General features: G+C 39.9%; 1 protein-coding gene across 1 annotated transcript in view; it reads right to left on the minus strand.

Annotated features, from left to right (window-relative positions):
* LOC308054004 (transmembrane 9 superfamily member 2-like) overlaps positions 1 to 16,405 on the minus strand; it is a 33,603-nt gene extending 17,198 nt beyond the window's left edge. The window contains exons 1-9 of the mRNA XM_080366102.1: positions 16,124 to 16,405; positions 15,548 to 15,615; positions 14,177 to 14,270; positions 12,235 to 12,362; positions 11,887 to 12,016; positions 9,493 to 9,620; positions 7,046 to 7,157; positions 4,530 to 4,609; positions 3,474 to 3,582 (exon numbers count right to left, since the gene is read on the minus strand). Of these exons, the coding sequence (XP_080222228.1) occupies positions 3,474 to 3,582; positions 4,530 to 4,609; positions 7,046 to 7,157; positions 9,493 to 9,620; positions 11,887 to 12,016; positions 12,235 to 12,362; positions 14,177 to 14,270; positions 15,548 to 15,615; positions 16,124 to 16,390 (1,116 nt within the window). The 5' untranslated portion in view covers positions 16,391 to 16,405. The remainder of the gene's footprint in view (positions 1 to 3,473; positions 3,583 to 4,529; positions 4,610 to 7,045; positions 7,158 to 9,492; positions 9,621 to 11,886; positions 12,017 to 12,234; positions 12,363 to 14,176; positions 14,271 to 15,547; positions 15,616 to 16,123) is intronic.
* Positions 16,406 to 20,122: the final 3,717 nt, after the last annotated feature.

Genomic DNA, 20,122 nt, shown 5'->3' on the forward strand with positions numbered 1-20,122 from the left:
AGACTGTGCCTGCAAAGACAATTATACCGGGTATCTAGGTATAATTTCAATATTCCAGCACTCTTCCAGTAAAGGAAGGTTTGCTTGGTTAAAAAAGCATAAAGTTCAGATTTTTCTATATGTCTGAACTTGAACTAATTGTGACGATGAGAAAATTGTCAGAGTAAGACAGAAGAAAAGATTTTCCCCAGGTAGTTGTGAAGAATGAAAGAATTTAAAAGGTTACCATCTGAAGCAAATCTTTATCCGTTTTCAAAATGGTGAACACTAAGCAGAAGTAAATGCTTAGTACTTTAGTTCCTGACAGAACAAGGAAAGCGTTGTACAAATTTGGAATGGCTGGTATTGGATTTCTTATCAACACCTAATCTGGCAAATGCACTCAAAACGCACCCTCTGGTTCTAACACAAACTTTAAAACATACAGCTACATAGTAAATATCTTTGTTTAAGAAAAAATAGACAGAAAACAAGCTTGGCAGATCGAGACCCCTGATTTATCTTTTATGGGCCTATGGGCCACAGTGTTTGTCTCAAAGCCTGATTTTTAGTAAAACTCTTCTATTACAGGCCAATGTATATAGCAATGTACAGCTATGAGACAAAGTATTTTCCAGACTTTTGTTTAAAGAAATCAGTAGTATTTTATATTGCTAACCTTTAACGTTCAAAGGACAAGAACTGTACAACTAATCCAAGCAGGAAGCTATACTTTATAGTTACAAAAAAATACTTGAGGAAAAACTAAAAAAACGCTTATGATTCTTGGCCAATATTTTAAGATTTAGCCTAATTTTTAGCAAAGTGCAGTAATCCTCATCTTACCCATTAGTTTAGCCTAGTTCTCAAAATACTCTAACAAAGATCTAAGTCCTCTACACTCAAGCAGTCACGATCAAAAATTAAATAAACAAACAAACAAAAGCAAAAAAAAAAAAGAAAGAGACAGGAGTTTTACCTTTCACTGTTGAAAATATATTGACATGAATTCTCTGCAGCTCAGGAATCTTCTCGTAGTCCTAACACCCTAGAAGTAATCTAATGATTTCTAAACACTTCATTAATTAAAGTATGACTCACTAAATCTACATCTTGCTAAAAGGTATTAGCTGAACATTAAATGCATATACTTAGACCACAACTACTGGCTTGTGCATTGATCTCTTTTCAAGTAGAAGCACCAGCATTCCCTAAGTGTGAGATATTAACTTGCTTCACTGCAGCTTCCTCAGCCCAGGTCTTCTTTTGCACAATTACTTCACATCTTTTTAAATCAGTTCCTTGAACTGCAAACAGGTCTTTAAGTGTCTTACAACTGGCAAGAAAATAAAAAAAGTGTGGTTTTCTGAAAGTCACACCTATCCTTGCTGTTAGCCATAAAAATGAACAAAGCTTCTACAAGTCATGTTCTTCAGCACGTTAAGAATGACCAATAAGGATAACACAGTATAAGATATTGAACATAATTTAATTGAAAGATCAAACAGGAGCTTCACAAAAACGATCAGTTAAAAGATGTGCGAAAATTCCTCCACTTTACTGAATTTGCATTAACAAAAGATATTAAATATCAAAACCACATAGAAGAATAAAATACTTTCAGATGGATGTTTTAGTTTCAATATGAAACGTTTTTGTGCATTTTAAAGTATTTCTTTATCCAGACAGATAGCAACAACAGTGAAAATTCAAGCCTTTCTAGTATCTGACATTATTTTTCATCTTTGGCTTGCAGATACCACTTTTACCAATGACAAAGAGTAATTTTTACTCGGCCTTTCACTCACAGTCTACTTACTGGTCAAGTCTTTAACTCACAGTCAGTTATATTCTCTTCCACCAAGGCAGCAAGCCACTGTAGAGGCCTGCCCCCTTCCCATTTTAAGAGGCACATATTTCAAAAAAACTTCCAACAGGTTCAGTCAGATGGCAACAAGCTTCAGTCACTACCTTAAGTTAGACAAACCAGGCTCTGTTTGACAGAGTGATCACCAGGAGAATTGTATTTAAAAAAACCCCACAACGTAATTTACACACAAAGTAGTTCTAACACAATTAGAGATCATAAGTTGTCTTGCACATAAACTGCAATATTAGAATTTCCTAACTGCAGACAAAGTATATGATTTCATCACACTTTCTAGCCACAGACAAAAGGCAACATCAATTTGTATTAGTCTATCTTAATCAATCTCTCCCCTAACATTTAGCAAAACTACTGATCTTCACACTGATTTCACTCCATTATTAGTCGTCGGTTTAATTTTTGATCCTTTTGTGATAACCATCTGTCATTGGGGTTTTTAAAAAAACACTTTGCTTTATGAAGTTGCATAGCATCACACTTCTCATGAAATTTAGACCACAAACTTTCCTAACTTCACAAGTCACATGCTAACACACTTCCCTTCTGGACAAGGCACGCTACAAACTACTATAACGAAACACCACCTTGGAATCTGAAAAATTGCAGCAACTGAGCTTCCTAACACAGCTTCATTACAGTGGGGGGACAATACCTGTCTGCAGCACTTTCAAGCCTGATCTCCTGAACAAGGGAAAAAAATAGTGATCAAAAATAACTGTTCTCCTCACAAGTTTGGTTGTTCAGACTCTAAAATGCAGTTTTAGACAAATATTTAGACAAAATAGGCCAAAGTGGGTAGCAAGTCTTTGCTTCTGCATTACAAATGTCACTGCAACAGATACGGTGCAGGTCCTTTTCACTAAGGCTACATAACATTACTTAAAACAGGGCTGCGTTGACAAGAAATCTTACATATAATCCTAGGTGGCACAGAATCACTCAACAGATGATGATGGAAGGGACCTCTGGAAGTCATCTTGTCCAACTCCCCTGCTCAAGCAGGACCACGTACAGCAGGTTACCCAGAACCATGTCCGTATCTCCAAGGATGGAAATTCCCTAAATAAAACACTGGCTGCTTAGGTCAGCGTCATACCACCAGCTACATGCCCTGACTGACTGCACAATGCAACCATAGGACTCAGGAAAAACTGCCGCATCTTGCTGGTGAACCAGCGCCAGAACACTTCTCAATGTCTGCACTGTGTCTTGTGGCTGTTGGCACTGTGAAAGTATTTATCAAAAAAAAGAGGCTTTCCTTGGTTAAGGCCTTGGAACAAAGAGACTTGCATTTCAAATACAAGTTTTTTCACTACCAAAAAGTTTCTGTGAATCACTCCACATACTTCTAAAAACTGAAGTATATCCTTGCACATTACGAGTTCATCAAATGATGCTACAAAAGTATGACTGTCACATCTGCCCATGTATTCCTGCTTTAGAAAAGCTGAACTAGCAATAAAGCTATTTTTTTAACCCCCACATATATTAGCATGTATCAGATTCTTGGTATTTACACATCTCTTTAGACTGATTCAAAACTAATTGGTAGACAGCACTATTACCAGAAAAATGTGCTCATGTGGAAGCTGTAAATCTTACTCACAGAAGAGTCAATCTGGTTGTATCTTGCAATATCTTTATGAAGAGTCCTCAGAATGATCATAGCCACCATGCCAGATAAGAAGAGAACAATTACGAGGGAATTCATTATACTGCAGATAAAGAAGAAGTCAAACTTTCAATCCATATTCAGCTTTCAGGACACTCACGCCAATGCATACCACATACATGTACAGCTCAAGTCTGAGGAATAAACAAAGTCTGAATATCTACAGTTAAAGTAATTCAGACCTTTTAGTATTTTCCCACCCAGAGACAGTAGACTGTTTTAAATTCTGTACATATATGACTTCTTAGGAGAAAGAAGTGAGAACAATATTCCATAATATATTGTTAATTCTCAAAACAGTAACATACTGCTTTTATTTTCTCCTTACATAGCTAAGAAGTGATTTCTCTAGTGAAACAGCTACAGCTCTTAAAGCAGACTTTGTCAAGACTTTATAACTATCAACTAATGAAATCTATATCATGCCATTTAATATTTTGTAGAGACATATTTAACCAGATTAGCCTTTTCAAACATTTTATATTGCAAAACATTAACATTTCAACATAAATTACATACTTGATATATATTTCCCTCTGTACCATGGAAATGATAAGAGCTTTTCATATACTTTTTACTCACAAAAACAGCCCTTCTTTTTACTGTAAGCAGCTGCCGAGTACAAAACACGCAGTACACATATGTACCTCTCACTTGGCAGATAAAGCCAGACAGTAACAACAGGAACACTGCAGAGCAGCAATGTGTCAAAAGTTCTACAGAATGGAGATTATAAAACAAAACGATGGAAGCTGCTTTTCTTTTGTACACTAACAGTGCATTCCTTTGGTGAAATGCAATACTGCAGTTGCTCCCAAGAGATGGAAGACTGATAAAAGTTACTTCACATATGAAAACAAGAACATTTTCTTGCCTGAAAACTAACAGACTTTGTTCTACCACAGCTGAAGTTATACATTCCTAGCAGCACAAATAAGAAATCTCTGTGCTCCCCTACAGGGTTATTCACTGAAAGAATGCAAATCTTACCTAAACCACTGGATATTTGTATGTGGCATTGACTCCAAAATGTAGTCCCATCTGGAAGCCCACTTAATATTATTCTTTTCCTATAAAGAAATTAAACAGCAATTAACAGAAACAAGTACAAGTTTGGTGCGGTCTCTGAGAAGGAATAAGCACATCATATCTCCACAAACCTTCCATTCAGCATTAATACCTAAGCTTGGTACCGACCCTGGATGTTAAACCTCCCTCTTGCACTAATTCATCTCTTGAGTCTCTCAAGGAATATCTTGTTCACCGAAATCTCCTATCCACATCTTCCACCCTCAACTGCAGCTTCTCTAAGCCTCATCTTTCCCTAATTTGGTACATAGCTGCCTGCAGCTGCCAAACACATGCTAAAAACCAATCATGCCATCACTACAAGATACTCCCAGTATAGCACACTGATATTGAAACTTCAACTTTGTTAAACATACTCTATGAATATGTTTCTAGTTTCCCCTGGAATTTTTCTCTCTTGCCACCTCTAATGTATTTAGCACAGGCTTCTTTGCTCCCTGTCATAATGCTGTCTGATACAGACCACTTTCCACTCTAATTCCTGGCAGACAACTTTCATTTCCAGATACCCCTCTGAAGGATTTAAAAGGAAATCATTCAGCAACTTTCACCTTTGAAAGACACTTCCATTCTCTTCTATCTCCTCCTCTAAACACTTCATGTGAAAGCTGTACAAGTGATGGTTCTCTCTGATCCCCAAGCCTTGCTCTCTACAGCTTCTCTCATAAGATGCACCTGCTGCCCTGTTAACAAATCTTGTCTCCTCACCGGCATGAAGTTCTGCTGAACTTCTTCATTTATTCACCAGGTGGTAAGTTTTTACAGATAATTCTCAAAATTTAGACCATGTCTCCAGCCTAGAATTTTTAAGTTCCGATTCATGTTTTGTCTCAAGAACATGTAACAATGAAGAACTGCGCCAACACAACGAGGTAGTCGAAATGCCGTAAGTTGCTCTTTATCAGCCCAATCAGTAGTTCACAGGTAGTTGGGACAGTTTCAGAAGTGTGGTTCTAAAGCTTGTTACTTGAGTACCAACCTGCTCACATGCCTACATTTTTGTGTACTTGTGTATTAAACATTAGAGGCCCAAACGTGTATACTTTCCACATACGCAGAGCTGAATACCTCACCCATTTCAATGAATTAATGCAGACAATGTAGCTTTTTATCAGAAGTCAGCTGCCATACTGGAAAGGACAATGAAACAGTTACGCATTTTACTAGTTTACATATTCGGGCTTACTGAAACTAATGTTCTCCTATTTAAAGATACTGTGAAACACTGATAACTACTCCCCTTTTAAGTTCTGTTGAAACTAGTAATGAAAAGTAAAACATAGCAGGTATTATTTCAAGTGCAGGGTCGCGGGCAGCAGAGAAAGCAAGCAGGGCTGAAGGGCCCGTGACCGAGATGTGCCCAGTGCCAGCCGGCAGCACAGGGCCCACGGCAGCTGCTCCCCACCCACGGGACAGGGAGCGGGGACCTGGAAGCCCCACGGGTGACACAGCACCGCTCACGCTGCAACTCCAAATGGCAATCCATCCTCATTTGAACACCAATGTTAAAAGACAGGAGGCTCATTCATGTAGTAAAACTGGAGAGTCTGAGGAGGACTGGGTGTCTCAAGGGAAAAGTAACGGGATACAGAGCCTTGCACCTCCGGGTCACTGGTTCAAATCAAATTCAATTTGGTAGAATAAAAGTTGTTATCGTATGACAGCTGCTTGACTGCCTATACAAAATAAGCTGGTGGTCTCAAGCCAAATCCAGTAAGATTGGTGCGTTACATCAGAAAAACAACCATGCTTTTGGGACAGACTGGGACCAAAGTACCAAGGTTTGAAGCAGCTTGAATCAAATCTTTCTCATCCCCCACGGAGGCTCACTTTCCATGCTGGGGTAAAGACCCAGTTGCAAGAAAGTCTAATTTCCTCCTAAGTCATAATAGGCTGAATAAAGCATTAGAGTATTAGTAGACATTAGAGTATTGACTCTGAAAGGCCACCTACTTGAAAAAAAGCTAGTGAATAAAAACAATGGAAAATGAGACAACACCTGCAACTTCACTACAAAAAAAGAGTTTTAATATTGATCTTTAGCATATTGTAACACAAAAGTGCCTCCAAATATAATACAAACCTTTCTTCAACACAAGACTTTCAGTATCCTGACTGAACTGAAAAAAATAGAGCATACCTCAAGGAAGACAACTCTTGCAGTTATTCAATCTACTACCTCTATTTCTATTAGTAATAAAACAGGGCAAAAAAAAAAAAGCACCTTTATTTATACATTCCAAGTGTCAAACTACATTAATAGAAAAGTAAGAGATTTTGGGGAAAGTGCTTCACAAGACCATCCTTATGGAATTTACACTGCTTTAATCCAGTTATGACTATTAGCAAATTATCCAATTGTTTTGATTTCATTCTTTTGGGGAATTACATATTCATGTAACAGATTCAATACTTACTTCAAATGTCACAGAGTAAGTGTAGATCAAATTCAGTTTGTTGGTGAATTCTCCAGGAATCTCCATAGGTGGACCTTCACAACTTAAGTTGTTCTCATCTGTATGTTTGTAGCTAAGGGGAGGAAGAAAAAAAAAGTCAAATATAATTGCATATGCTCTACAGGATGAATTTTCACAAATTCTTTTCTGAAATAAAAACTTGCTTTAATTACTTAAAAGAAAAAAAAAACCCACCAAACCACAAACCAACAAGGAGAGCTGTATATATAATTTTGTACCAGCTATTCAAGTTCTTTGGGAATCTGTTTTCTGTTCTATCAAAAGTCAAAGATGTTAAAATATATTTTTATTAACATTTATGTTTGCAGCTAGAGATAATAAGAGATAAATAAAATCACATATACAATTAGGTATCATTATTCAGAATTTTTCTAACAGCCTTAAAGCCACACCAGAACTGAACACTATTTTTCACAAGCAAGAGCTAAAAAAATCCACAGAAAGCACCCTAGTGATTTGGATCTTGGATCACTAACCTATATTCAATTAATATCTGTTCACACTTCTAGGTATTTGAGAACATTACAGGTAAAGTTGTTTGCAAAGTGTATGGGAGATGAGAAGCACAGATCTCTAAAGGTCATGAGATGTGGTGTCACCCTACCCAACCTTCTGCAATCATCAAAATGAAGTCCTAGCCCTAAGCTAAAGCACTGCATGGTTAACCGGGGTGCAGTCTGGAGATCTTTACCTGGTAAGATTGTAAGTTTTAACATAAAATATCCCTCTTCTGCCATCATTCCTCTCTTTCCCTTTTTAACAACACTGTGTTACTGGTGAGGGACTCAGCCTCACTGTGTGATTGTCAGTAAGGAAGACTGAGAATTTCTTAGCAATTTCCCACAGGTTCTCGCCTTCCCTCAAGTTTCATAAGGAAAAGGGTGTTTATTTTATTTTGGTAGATTTGGAAGTGTCTTTTTTTTTTTAATTACTATTATCTTTTTTTTTTTTTTTACCCTACATAAACTTCAAATACATAAACCCTTCTCTGTAGTATCTTAGAAATACTGCAGCTATAGAAGCACAGTGTCAAAGAAACCTTAAGGTTTGCTTGAATTTACTCCTGTGAACCTCCTCTAACACTAGAAAATAGCTTCCCTCTCACAGCCTCTTGGCCAAGTTGTATATACCCGATTTAGGTAATTCTACTTTACACGCATTATTGTATGTCAACAACTAAGTCAAGCCACAAGATAGCAAAAACCTTCATGAAAGGCTTAGGGTGCTCCAACCACAAACACTCCCCATCTCAGGAGAGCAAGGTTGAAGCAAAGCAGCAAGCGAACCACCAGGTCAGAGACTGACAGAATTGAGGTTATGTGCAACCTAACTGTGCCCCCTTGTGGTCTGCACTACTAGTGAAAAGACAAATTGCCAATTTTCAACCACTCCGTATGCTATTGATAAAGCGTTAATCAGGAATGGAGAAGATTGGTAGAATCTTCTTGCCACCACCTCGGAGCATATGTAAACGGAAGGAACAAACTTGCATAGCAAGTATAATTCACTAAAAACACACTGTACCATTGCAACAGAAAAAAACAGTATACCCGAGTCATATTGTACCATACATGCCTGTATGACTCGCAAAACTGGAGTAGTGTAATTTAAGAACGTACTTAACTCTGTATAAAAGAGAGAAGAGCTTAGCTAAAAAAAACAACTTGCTTTGATATTTTATAAACAGATTGTAGTTTTCAAATACAGGTAAGTATGAACCAAGCATGAACAAACTGACAAGAGGCCAAAGCAATTGCTTCAGTCTGTTTCTGACCTCTGAATTGTTGCATCTCCTCCCTGACCAACACAGAAACTACTGTTCAAGAAAGTAAGGTAGTCTTCTTAGGAAATCAGTTGTCATCTTCTGCTGTTCTGAATATCAGTACTAACCTGATATTTTACCTATACTTTAGTATCTGAACTAACACCGGAAAAAGTACACCTGTACAAGTACTGTACACTCATACAAAGTACAATTGGGATGCAATACAGCAACGGTAAGAGAGATGACATGGGAAACTTTCTCAGTTAAAGGATGTTTCTCAGTGTATCTGAAAACATGTATTTTAAAAGAAAGTAATGCACACCCAGATGCAAATCAATAAACACATGAAAAAGCTTCTGTTGTTTGTGTCAGGTTCTAGGAGTCTGCATAAACAGTTTTCCCATCAGGAGAGACTCTGGGGAACATTTTTAAAAGCAACGTTAAGGTCGTGGAACTGCTCTCTTTGTAATAGTTCCAGCCACGAACCAGTATACTGAGAGTTTTATCAGAAGTCAAAGTAACCAGTTCCTCAGAACTTACGGACACCAAGTATCATTTCTAAGTTTACAACTACTATTAGGACTCCCTAGTACTACAGCTTGCTGCTTTAATACACAATTACCTTTGCGGTCTCAGTCTTGCCATCACCAGTCTCGCACCAGGCCAGTTTTCATCCTTCCCACTATGGTACATGATTGTTATGTCAACGTGGTTGAAGAGGTAGAAAGTGTTCTTCTTGTTAAACTCTGACTACAAAATACCATCAACAGATTGAGAAACTTCTCCAACAGAAGAGGGCACAAGCAGTCAAGAACTTTAAAATGAGACTACTCTCCAATGAAGGAGCAAGAAAGGAGGGGGAATACTTCAATATTTACTTTTTTAAATACACCTGTATAAAATATATAAATATTTTTCTATGTATTATATAAATACAAATGTATATAATAAAGCATCACATCTGTGTTACTAGGAAAACTTAAATGCATTTGACACCATTTTTGTATTTACCACATAAGGCTGCCAAAACAAGGTTGAAGATGTATTTATTCAAGGTACAAGTAATTCAGATTCACCATTTCTCCCTGCCCCCTCCTCCCAAACTTTTCCTGGTAGACATTCCGGCTACCAAAGCTTACAAACCAGGTTCTGCTTAAAAAAAAACTTTCAGTAGCTATTCTGCTTTGTCATTCCTATCCTTTCAGAATCTGGAATTATGAAAAACTATATAAAGCTCAGATGACACCAGAGTCAATTAAGTTGGCTTGGATTTTCTTTTCTCCTTGACACTGTCATTGTTAAAAAAAACTTGATTTGTATTAGGGGACCAGGATAACAGACTGCTCATTGAGTTTCCAAGTAAAATAATCCCTCAATTTATTGTGTATATTAGCCATTTTCCAATTGCCATACAACCTCATCCCTTGCCCCCCCACCCCCAGCAAAATATGAAGGTGTCCTGCATTAAATTTATCTGGATTGCTCTTCTTTCACTATGATCAAGATTCCCATCGGGAGAAGACTAGAATCATACCTGTGCCATACTATAACCCTATCTTTAGCTACCTGTTTCCTCCTTTTCCAAAGCAGCAATTGAAGCAATAATATAGCTCACCAGCTGCATAAGTGTGAGGATGAACTGTAGTTCTGCCATTGCATGATAACAACTCCTTTCCTGCCCCCATTTTTAAAGATAATTATGTCTGCTGGAATAGGTATTTGGGTATACATCTGAAAGATGACATTCCCCAACTCAGCCCAGAGGTTACACTTGTACCCACTGTGCTACATTTTTATTTGCCCATGTAACAATCACCCCTCTAGCATGGTGCCATGCAACATTCGCATCCCAATTAGAAGTCACAGACTAAAACTGACACTGGGTATGACAGCTACACTGGCAGAGCATCCACGCCACAGCTAGCATACATAATTTGCACAGCACTTCATAGATACGCAGTACAAGCTCCTTATGCACTCACTAGGGAATTCAACATTGATGCTGATGTACAAAAGCCTCCCCATAAAAAAAATAACAAACATCAACTTCTCATTCAAGTTGCTGACTTTGCTGCAACTGCTTTCTGTGTATCAGATAGCTTCCAACACAACATACACTAGTATCAATTTCACATAAAAACAACCTCACTTAAAGTAAGCAAGTTGAACACCCAACTGGAACAAGTTACTCAATTCACAGACCATTTTTAATACTCTAGGGAGCCTCAGGACTTCCAGCCTACCAAGTTGGAAGGTAACTGCAGAGTAAACTGAACATGCATGGTAATGCATCACTTCCAAGAAGCACCAGACCTGCTGAATACAAATAAATTGACTGCACTGCAAAAGAACACTAAGTCATAAGGCAGAGCAGAGACATAGCACAAATGCTCCCCCCTCACTGAGAGGAGTGTGCTACCTCACCCCAAGACAGATAAAACTGTATCGCTATTATCTGTAACTGTACTAGTTCACCATGGAACTCCCAGGATGACTGACACATTTCAAGTTGTTGTCAATATAATTCTTTCCTTGTCACAGATGTGTTTGTTATCTTCCAGCCATCTGGGAAAACCTCGACACATTTAACTTGTAAACTGTGCTAGACGTAACTTTTGCAACTAGAGCACAGCTCTCATTTCTAGGTCTTCACTAGAAAGCTTCTATCTGAAATGGGTAAAAGAAAGTCTTGCATGCAAAGAATGAATAGGTACAAGGATGGATACACATGAAATTTCAGAACAAACCCCTCAGTTTTCTAAGGCTTTTAGACACAAATACAGTTGGTTTACATCTCTACCTATATTGCTCAAAAGATATATGAACTTTTTTTTTGGACAATCGGACCAGCAAGACACCGCATACAGAAGCGGCACTCCATGTTGTCAACGCCCATGTCTGAACATTAACCATGTTTACAAGGCTATCTGTTCTTTCTCAGGGAAAGAAAACTTAAAATTAAAATTGTAAATGAAATTATGTCTGCTATACTAACAAAAGAAATTCCACCACTTACATTTATAACACAAGCATCTTTAACTCTACCATCTGGAGTAACAAAACATCCTATCGGAAATCCTGGATTACAGTATTTTTGTCCATCTTCCACATCATAGCACCACGTTACAGGCATGTTATCGATAATCCTAGACAGAAATCATCAAAGAACATGTCCTCAGCAAGGGATGCACCTTATTTCACATTGATATTTAACATTCATGTAACACACAGTTTTCAGTACTGCCCACAAGATGCACAGTAGAGGACAACTATCACATTGAAGGAAGAAAGCAACCACTTAGAACATAGATAACAATGTAAAAAAGCAGCAAAAACCCCCACCAATCTCAAGCACACAGCTTACCAGTGATGCTGATAATTCAACTGCATTCCTTTCTTCAAAAAAGCCAGTTTGCTTTTATCCGCACTGTTTCCTGGGTCATAAGATCTTGTGCAAACTTTCTTGCATGTTTCTTGCTTTTTGAAAGTGAACTGATTAAAAAAAACACACAACAAGAGTAATTTCAGTTTTGCTTCAAAAATCCAAAGAGGATTTTTTTTAAGTAAAGCTGACTTTTTTGAGATACTTCACTTCCTTGCTATAGAAGTTTCTAAAGCCAGAATTTCCCATATAACAGTTTTAACTCAAATGTCAAGATTTATGTATATCCAGCACCAGTAATCCCCTTGAATATTGCTCAAATTAATTCTCTTCAGATAAATTCTAGCCCAGATAAACCTTGAGGACTGTGCAACCTGCCCAAGGTGAACCTGCTTTAGCAGGGGGTTGGACTACATAATCTCCAGAGGTCCCTTCCAACCCTGACCATTCTGTGGTTCAGTGACTGAAACTTAAAAATTAGTAAAAAAGTTATTGATTTTTTTCTTTTACCAGTTTGGTTTATTTTTGTAATTTCATCATCTGCTAAAACAGGATTAACTACACCCTTTTTGAATGTTTCACATTAATTTTAACTGCGTTTCCCCACCATGACTAAGTTATTAGACAAGGCTGCCAAAAATGCAACAAGTTGCACAGGATCTAAAGTCCGAGTGCAGACACCACCTAACACAAACGTGCTCACATCTGTGTATCAGACTTCTAGTCTAACCCAGTTAGCTCACAAACAGGTAAATCCTAACATACTTAAAATGTGACTTAAAATTCTAACATTATCAAGGCCTAAGTGCTAACCAGTAACAGCAATTTCTAATTCCTGCAGCATGCAGCCATTTCAAACAAGTGATTGTTATAATAATCTGTTCCATGGGTATCCAGCCCAAATGGCCCATCATGCTACATATTCAAAAGCTTCTTGTGGCCAGCAGCCATAAGACTTAAAATTACATTAGCTCAGAGCTTCAAAGAAAAAGAGACTTCTAGGAGCAGTTTACACAAGGGAAGAGGCATCACCTCCTTAACAGTCCTATGAAAAGATGTGACTAGGTCCCTAATGACTGAGCTGCAGTAGACTCATAAACTCTACTGCCTCTTTTTCTCACAGGTATTTGGATTATCTAGCAACCCATGCATACAAACACAGCCCAGTTTCCAGTTTCACCATCAAATCCCAGTCTGGAAACTGCTTTTGAAGAGCGCATAGCTTTCAAGCATTAAGAGCCAGCATTTGACCATATCTCTTTACTGCTAATAATTTTCCCAAGCTGATTGTACAGCTTTTTCAGACACGCTCCATTTGGTCATTGCTAATGCAGGGCATGAGACAGAAAATTATTACATACCTAATCTACAAAACACGTCCATATATTTATTTTACAGATTTCAAGTGATATGCATCAACAATGAAAATTTGGTTTTAGACAACAGGTACTAAGTGTGTACAAACAGGGAAAAGCTGAAACTGAGCCCCAAATTCCACCTCCTACTCCAGAAGTTGCCCAATAGTACAACCAAGCATACGAAACAGTTCTTGAACCACCAGTCACAGCCTCCAATATTACATTTTAAAAAATTACTTCAGATCACCTAACACACTATACAACCTGTACACAGCTGTTAAAGAATTGCTTAAGTTTAGTTCCTGAACTTCTCTATGACAGAGGAACAGGAAAGAACAGCGATTACTGGCTCAGCTTCCTAACTCTAATTAGCCACCCTAAGATGCCTTTGGGGTGGTTGGTGGGAGGGGTTTTGTTTTTATTACATAAACACTGTAAGGCTGATATTGAAAAAAGTAAAAAAAAAAAATCACACAATCATCAAATATTCAGCTATGTCTGTATTACAGTCATTAAAATGACAGTTATCAAATTTAAACAAGATCAACGTCAAGGGATACAATAACCTTATATGGAGATGATGCTATTCTCTCCCCAAACAGCACTTGTCCAAGATTTTCTGATGGCCTCTTTTCTTCTGTATCTTGACAGAAGTCAAAACTGGAAAGAAGTGGAAAACATTACCTTTGATTTTTAATTGACATACAAGTCTAAAGATGAGCCTAAAACAATTTCTTGAGTTATGCCTTTAACATGGCAGTTTTCATGCTTCTTTTGGCAGGTCAGATACTGTTAGTAAAAATTTGAGTGCCTTTGCAAAGAAATTTGGCATATATTACACAGAAATATATCTGCTTTGATATCTCTTTCAACCAAGATGTATCACAGCTGAAGTATCTTTAACAAAAGGTATAATGCTTGGTACAAGCACCCTTTTCAAATGGCAATCTAAACCAACAGAATGTTCCATAGTAGGAAAAAAGAAGACTATGCTACAGCCTGTCCATTTCACTTGCTAAAAGGTTTCAGAAAAACAACCACAATCCTATCTTAAAGGAGTCTTTACAAATAGTATTTAACCAGAAATATGTTCCAAACAAGGGAAGCACTTTTAATATTGATGTGCCACAGTGCCAAACACCATTCAGCAGTTCTTTTCAACTACATACAGTCTGAAACAGCTGAATATGGGAGAGAGAACATGCCTCCTATTCTGGATATTCATTATTCAAACGTGGGTAGTAGTAGGTTGGGAGGTGCAGGGGTGGGAACCACTTATAAGTACTTTTGCTCCTTAAGTGGCCCTAAATTCATTGGCTTCCATAAAGCTGAATTAAAATAGAGACAAAATCGGCTTTTTGAGCTAGTCTCTGATCTTGCTGCTACTGTTGCACTGCACAGGATAAGACCTATACCACCTACAAGAGCAAAAGTGCAAATCATGTTGTGTATCATTGCTTTGTAGGCCTATAAATATCTGAAAAAGCAGGTAATAGTTTTCACAGACAAAAATCAAAACAAAAAACAATTAGATACAGAGCTTTGGTGGAAAAAGGGAAAAAAATAACAGTAACTCTTCTTCCAATTTCTTTTAGTTGCCAGAAACAAAGAACACAAAGCTCCTGTCTTCCCAGATCTGACTAACAGGAAGAATTTTCAACACTAATTCTAGTACTGGGCTCAAAAATACACACCCATCAGAAACCCAGCAGCCTTGCCTTTAACAATAACAGAGGACGGTCAGGAGGCACAGGTGTGGCCTTCATCCACTCCACACCCGTGTATTTCATTCCTGCCACCAAGTGCTGGATTTACTCTTCCGCCCCTACATCTAAAACACTGCTTGCAAGAAACACGCGTGCCGTATCAGGAGTTTCACTGCTGCACAGAGAACAGGCTTTCCAAACGCTTCTGGAAGCCTGTTGCAACGTACTTACGCATCGTACTCGTAGGGCAGGACAGATTCAACCGAGTCCAGTCTGTTCACGAAGAGCTCGATTAACGACTGAAACAAGGAAGGGCAGGAGGAGGAAGAAGTATGAAAATAGAGGCTTGTGAAAACACAAGCGTGGCCGACGCCAAAGGCACAGCTAGCTGGCAAGCGCCTTTGCAAGTTCCGAGGCTATCCCACGGCAGAGTTACCACAGACCCGTGACAGGCCCCGGCCGCCGCCGCGGCGCTGGGCCCCGCCACAGCCGCCCTCCCCCGCCAGCCCCGCCGCCGCGGGGGGCGCAGCAGCGGCCAGCGACCCTCCCGGCGCTCAACGCAAAGCTCAGCGGGAAAAGGGAAGGCTTTCACCCGGAAAAAACACGGGGTGAAAGACGGAAAAGGGCGCTAGGAGTGGCTGGGTTCCCAGAGCGAAGGCTGCCGCCTGAGGGAGAACGCGCGGGCCCGCAGGCGGCAGGGCGGGGGGTACCCGGCGGTGCCCGCTCGCCGCGGGACGGGCCCGCTCCGGGCTTCCGCGACTGGGCGGGGGGAGCGCCCGAGCGGGGCCCTCCCGTGAGGGCTCTCACCTTGCAGCCCTCGCTCTCCTCGCCCTCCTCACAGAAGCTGACGGGTGCCAAGCCGGGCAGGTAGAAGGCGGCGCAGAGAGGTGCCACCAGCAGCAGTCCGGCCGCCAGCACCCTCATCTTCCAGCCTGAAGGAACCAACGCACCATGAGCCGAGACCGCAGCCCCGAGCGCCCCGGCCAGCGCCTTGCGGAGGCCAGTAGCGGCAGCGTCACATCGCGTTGGGGCCACGGCGCCTGCGCGGAGAGGCGGTGAGGCGCTGGGCGCCATCTTGAGGCAGGGCACGCGGAGGCACGGCGGTTGTTTCCCTCACGGAGGCCGCCGTTGGCTTCGGGACGTTTGGGCGGGCTGTCGCCTCCGTCTCGCTGGGCAAGTGATTTCCCTTCTTGCCTTACACGCTCACCTCAGCCTTTTTTCCCCAACTCCCCTGCAGTGACTTGTACCAGAACCTCTTGTAAGGTTTTAGCTTCCGGCGAAGCAGTGGAAGACTCAAATGGGATTTTACCAGCTGAGAAAATTAGGGGTGGAAATCCAAGATTTTGTATTGCAACCTTTATCTGCAATCCTGCAATTTTAAAGAATTTCATTTGGTTAGTTTTTTGATGCCTGGTTCAGCAGCTTGTGATGTTTGCAGCCAACAACAGCAGGATGCGCACCAGCTCCCAGTGTCCCGTGGCTCCTTGCTACAGCACAGCCACTATGGTGCCACAAACCTGATGCCAAGCTCCAGGTCTGCTCGTTCAGGTGACAATGGTAGGATCAGCACTCTGGGACAGCTGCAAAACCCGTCTGAGAAGCTGGGTAGATACAAATGACAGGTACGAGCTGAGCTCCGTTCTACCATGGCAAGACAGATACTACTGTCTAAGACATGGCTCTAATGGCATTGCTGTCGGTACTGGGTAGACACCACCTCCACCATCTCTGTATTTCCTGTTTAGGCAAGCTGTTGCCACTCAGGTTTCCAACCTGTGACATTATGTTTGCATTACTCCTGAAAAACTTTCAGGTCCAACAATTTTACTCAACTCGTCAATCAGTAGTGAGTTGCTCTTACCATAGGACAGCACCAGGCAAAAGGGGAAAGACTAAAGGGTTTATAATAATTGTTTTGCCTGTGTCTTTTCAGCTGAGCCTGGAAAGCTGTAGTTATTTTAGGCAGTTCCAGCTATGTCTTAGTGACCTGTGGTCCACCTTCTATTGCTAAACCAAAAGGGACCACAATTAGATCCCAAACAAGTGATTTGGGAGAAGCGCATGAGGGAGTTCCAGTTTAGAAATGGCCAACAAAGTCACTGTCAGAAACAATTACTTTGTGCTGCCCTCATCCGCTCTAGTCTGAGTTTTACAGAGGAAAAATGCTGAATTTCTATAAATACTTACCAACTGACAGCTGCCTAGTAAATTGCTCTTTGTCATGACAGTATCAAACTGATCTTTTCAGTTATTAGAGCTGGACTGTATCTCTAGAGGAAATTACATTCCCTTTTTTATTCATTCTGAATGAGTCTTATGTGATCAGATTATTTATGTATTTATTAGTCCTCATCCCCCAGCTCTCCTGAACCCTTTATCCAGTTTAAAGCCAAAGCATGATGAAGTTGGTAAAAGGCCAACATGGTTGATGAAAATATGCAGCATTGTACAAGGGAGATCCAGAGTACTGCCCGCTGTGTGAACAAGTTTGTAGTGTACATTCAACTACATTGTTGAACATCATAGGATTTATTCAGGAGTGTGACATTTTAGGTGAAAGATAGCACAAAAATTCATAAAATATTACCCTCCTGGAACGTTGTCCACCTCTCCTATCTAGTGGGCTCATTTTTATGGTTATCACTGAAAAGGTACAAAGGGATCAGTTTATATGTATTGGGTTTGTAAGTAGCAACTTAACTGCATTTCTTCTACTTTAAAAAATGTAAGGAAAATTTTCTAAGCTATGATAATGCAAGGGCAAGTATATCTGTGCTAGTTAGATAGCAACTGTCTTCTCTGTAAAGGTTGGTAGAGTTTTCCTGGTCTCTGTTTCCCCAGTTATCCAACCTAAGTCTGTTCCCTATTCTGTAGGGACCAGTACTCAGACCTCAGAAAATTCAAAGTTGAGAGATCATTTGCGAAAGAAACTGTTACAGCTCTTCAGCCTTGAACTTCTTACTGAATGAAGCATAAGAAGGATTAGTTTCTATTCAGACTGCAGTTTGTTCCCTGAATATTTCTATAGTTTTTCTATAAAAATTCAAATGTACAAAAAAAAAAAAGGGGGGGGGGAGGGGAGAGGGAAGAATTAAAAGAATTATATATTCTCCATTCTAGGAAAAAAAAATCTGTCTCACTAAACCTGGAGCAAGATCATACTTAAACTATGTAGTAGAATAGATTAAAATACTGTTCCATTTTGCAATGGAAGTAAGGTTTTGATGAGAAGCATGATGAAGATATCTTTTAGGACAAAGGATAGAAAAATTTGTTCCTAAAACAATTATAGCAGTTATGTTCAAATGCTGTTTCCAATTTAATTATGTTCATGCTAATCCCATCTAGCTACATGTACAGTACATATAAACAGAATGTTAATAAATCCTGGAGTTACCAATTTTACTCTTCTAAGCAGAGGAGGAAAAAGATACTTTTGTTTACATTTGCTTATCTTCCCAATTATTTGTGAGGCAGTCAGCAAATACGCTACTGTAGGTCATAGAAGCACACAGAGACTTCACACATAGATTCTGTCTATTTTTAGCATGTGTCTTACAGGACTAATAATTAGCTTTAGTCTTCACTATCCATTCCAGGGAGGCTCTGATGTTTAAATTCTTCTGTATTGAAACTAGAATTTGAACCTTTTTTTCATATGATAATTGGATGAGTATCTAGCTATGCCATTCTTTGGCAACTGCATTATTATCACGTGCAGTGCCCTCCCACTTCATTACCCAAGGTCATCTTTCCCTTTTCCCATGCACTGTAACAGCATCCAGTAACTCTTAGCATCTATGCAGGAAAGGTAATAATCTTTAACTATGTACTACAGTCTACAGAAGCATTTGAGAGCTACCTTCTTTTGTATTCTCAACAGATCTTTGAGGTAGTCTGAAGCAATGTTGCCTTCTGCTTTCCCTAACGCAAAGAGCCGTTCAGTATCAGGATGAACAGAGGAGATGGAAAAACAAGATAAGCATGGAGTGTGATGTTCTCTTGCCAGAATGCAACAATTTTGCAGCTCTGCCACTGTAACGGCATTGGGCAATAGCAGTAGAGTCTGTAGATTATTCTGTGGCATCTCTCAGAAATAAAAGTCTGTAGAATACCACAAGGGAGAACAGAAATCACAGAGAAGTTGAGCAATGTCCATCCCATGCATTAAGTGGATAGGGTAATATGCTGGTGAACCATATTCTTTGTCTCCTGTGACTTGCAAGACAACACGGCCTAGGGAACTACACAGTTGCTGTTTGCTTCAACCCCACACATACCATCCTACACACACCCCCGTGCAGCTGGTACAAACAGCAGTGTTGGAAGGAGTCGAGGGCAGTAGATACATGTGGGAGAGGCAGCGTTTTTTTCTTCTTAGTGCCCTGCAGGTTTGTTGTAGAGCCTGTCAGCCCTAGGGACTTCTCAGTAACAACATGCTATGGTGTCTGGAAGGACATGCATCTGTGTATGTACAAGCAACAGACTGAATAGGTACTAGGCTCCACTGCCTACTGTCCAGCATGAATATCCTTTGAAAAACCCTAGGAAAAAACACCTGTTAACCTGCCACGGCTGATGCTGGTGCAGTACAGGAACATGGAATGGCTCTGGAAAACAGCTCCTCAGACATGACAGGCATCCCTCAGCACCACAAACCCCCCAGAATGTGCAGGGACTGGCCTTTGGCATCCTATTACTCAAACCTGGAATCAGGGGATTCACTTGAAGTTCTAAGTCCTCTGGTCAATCCTAGTGGGATTTCACCATTGGAACAAGGTGTATTAAATAATCTACCTGTGATAC

The sequence above is a fragment of the Falco punctatus genome (genome assembly GCF_963210335.1).
Source record: "Falco punctatus genome assembly, chromosome: 15".
Taxonomy (NCBI): Eukaryota; Metazoa; Chordata; class Aves; order Falconiformes; family Falconidae; genus Falco; species Falco punctatus.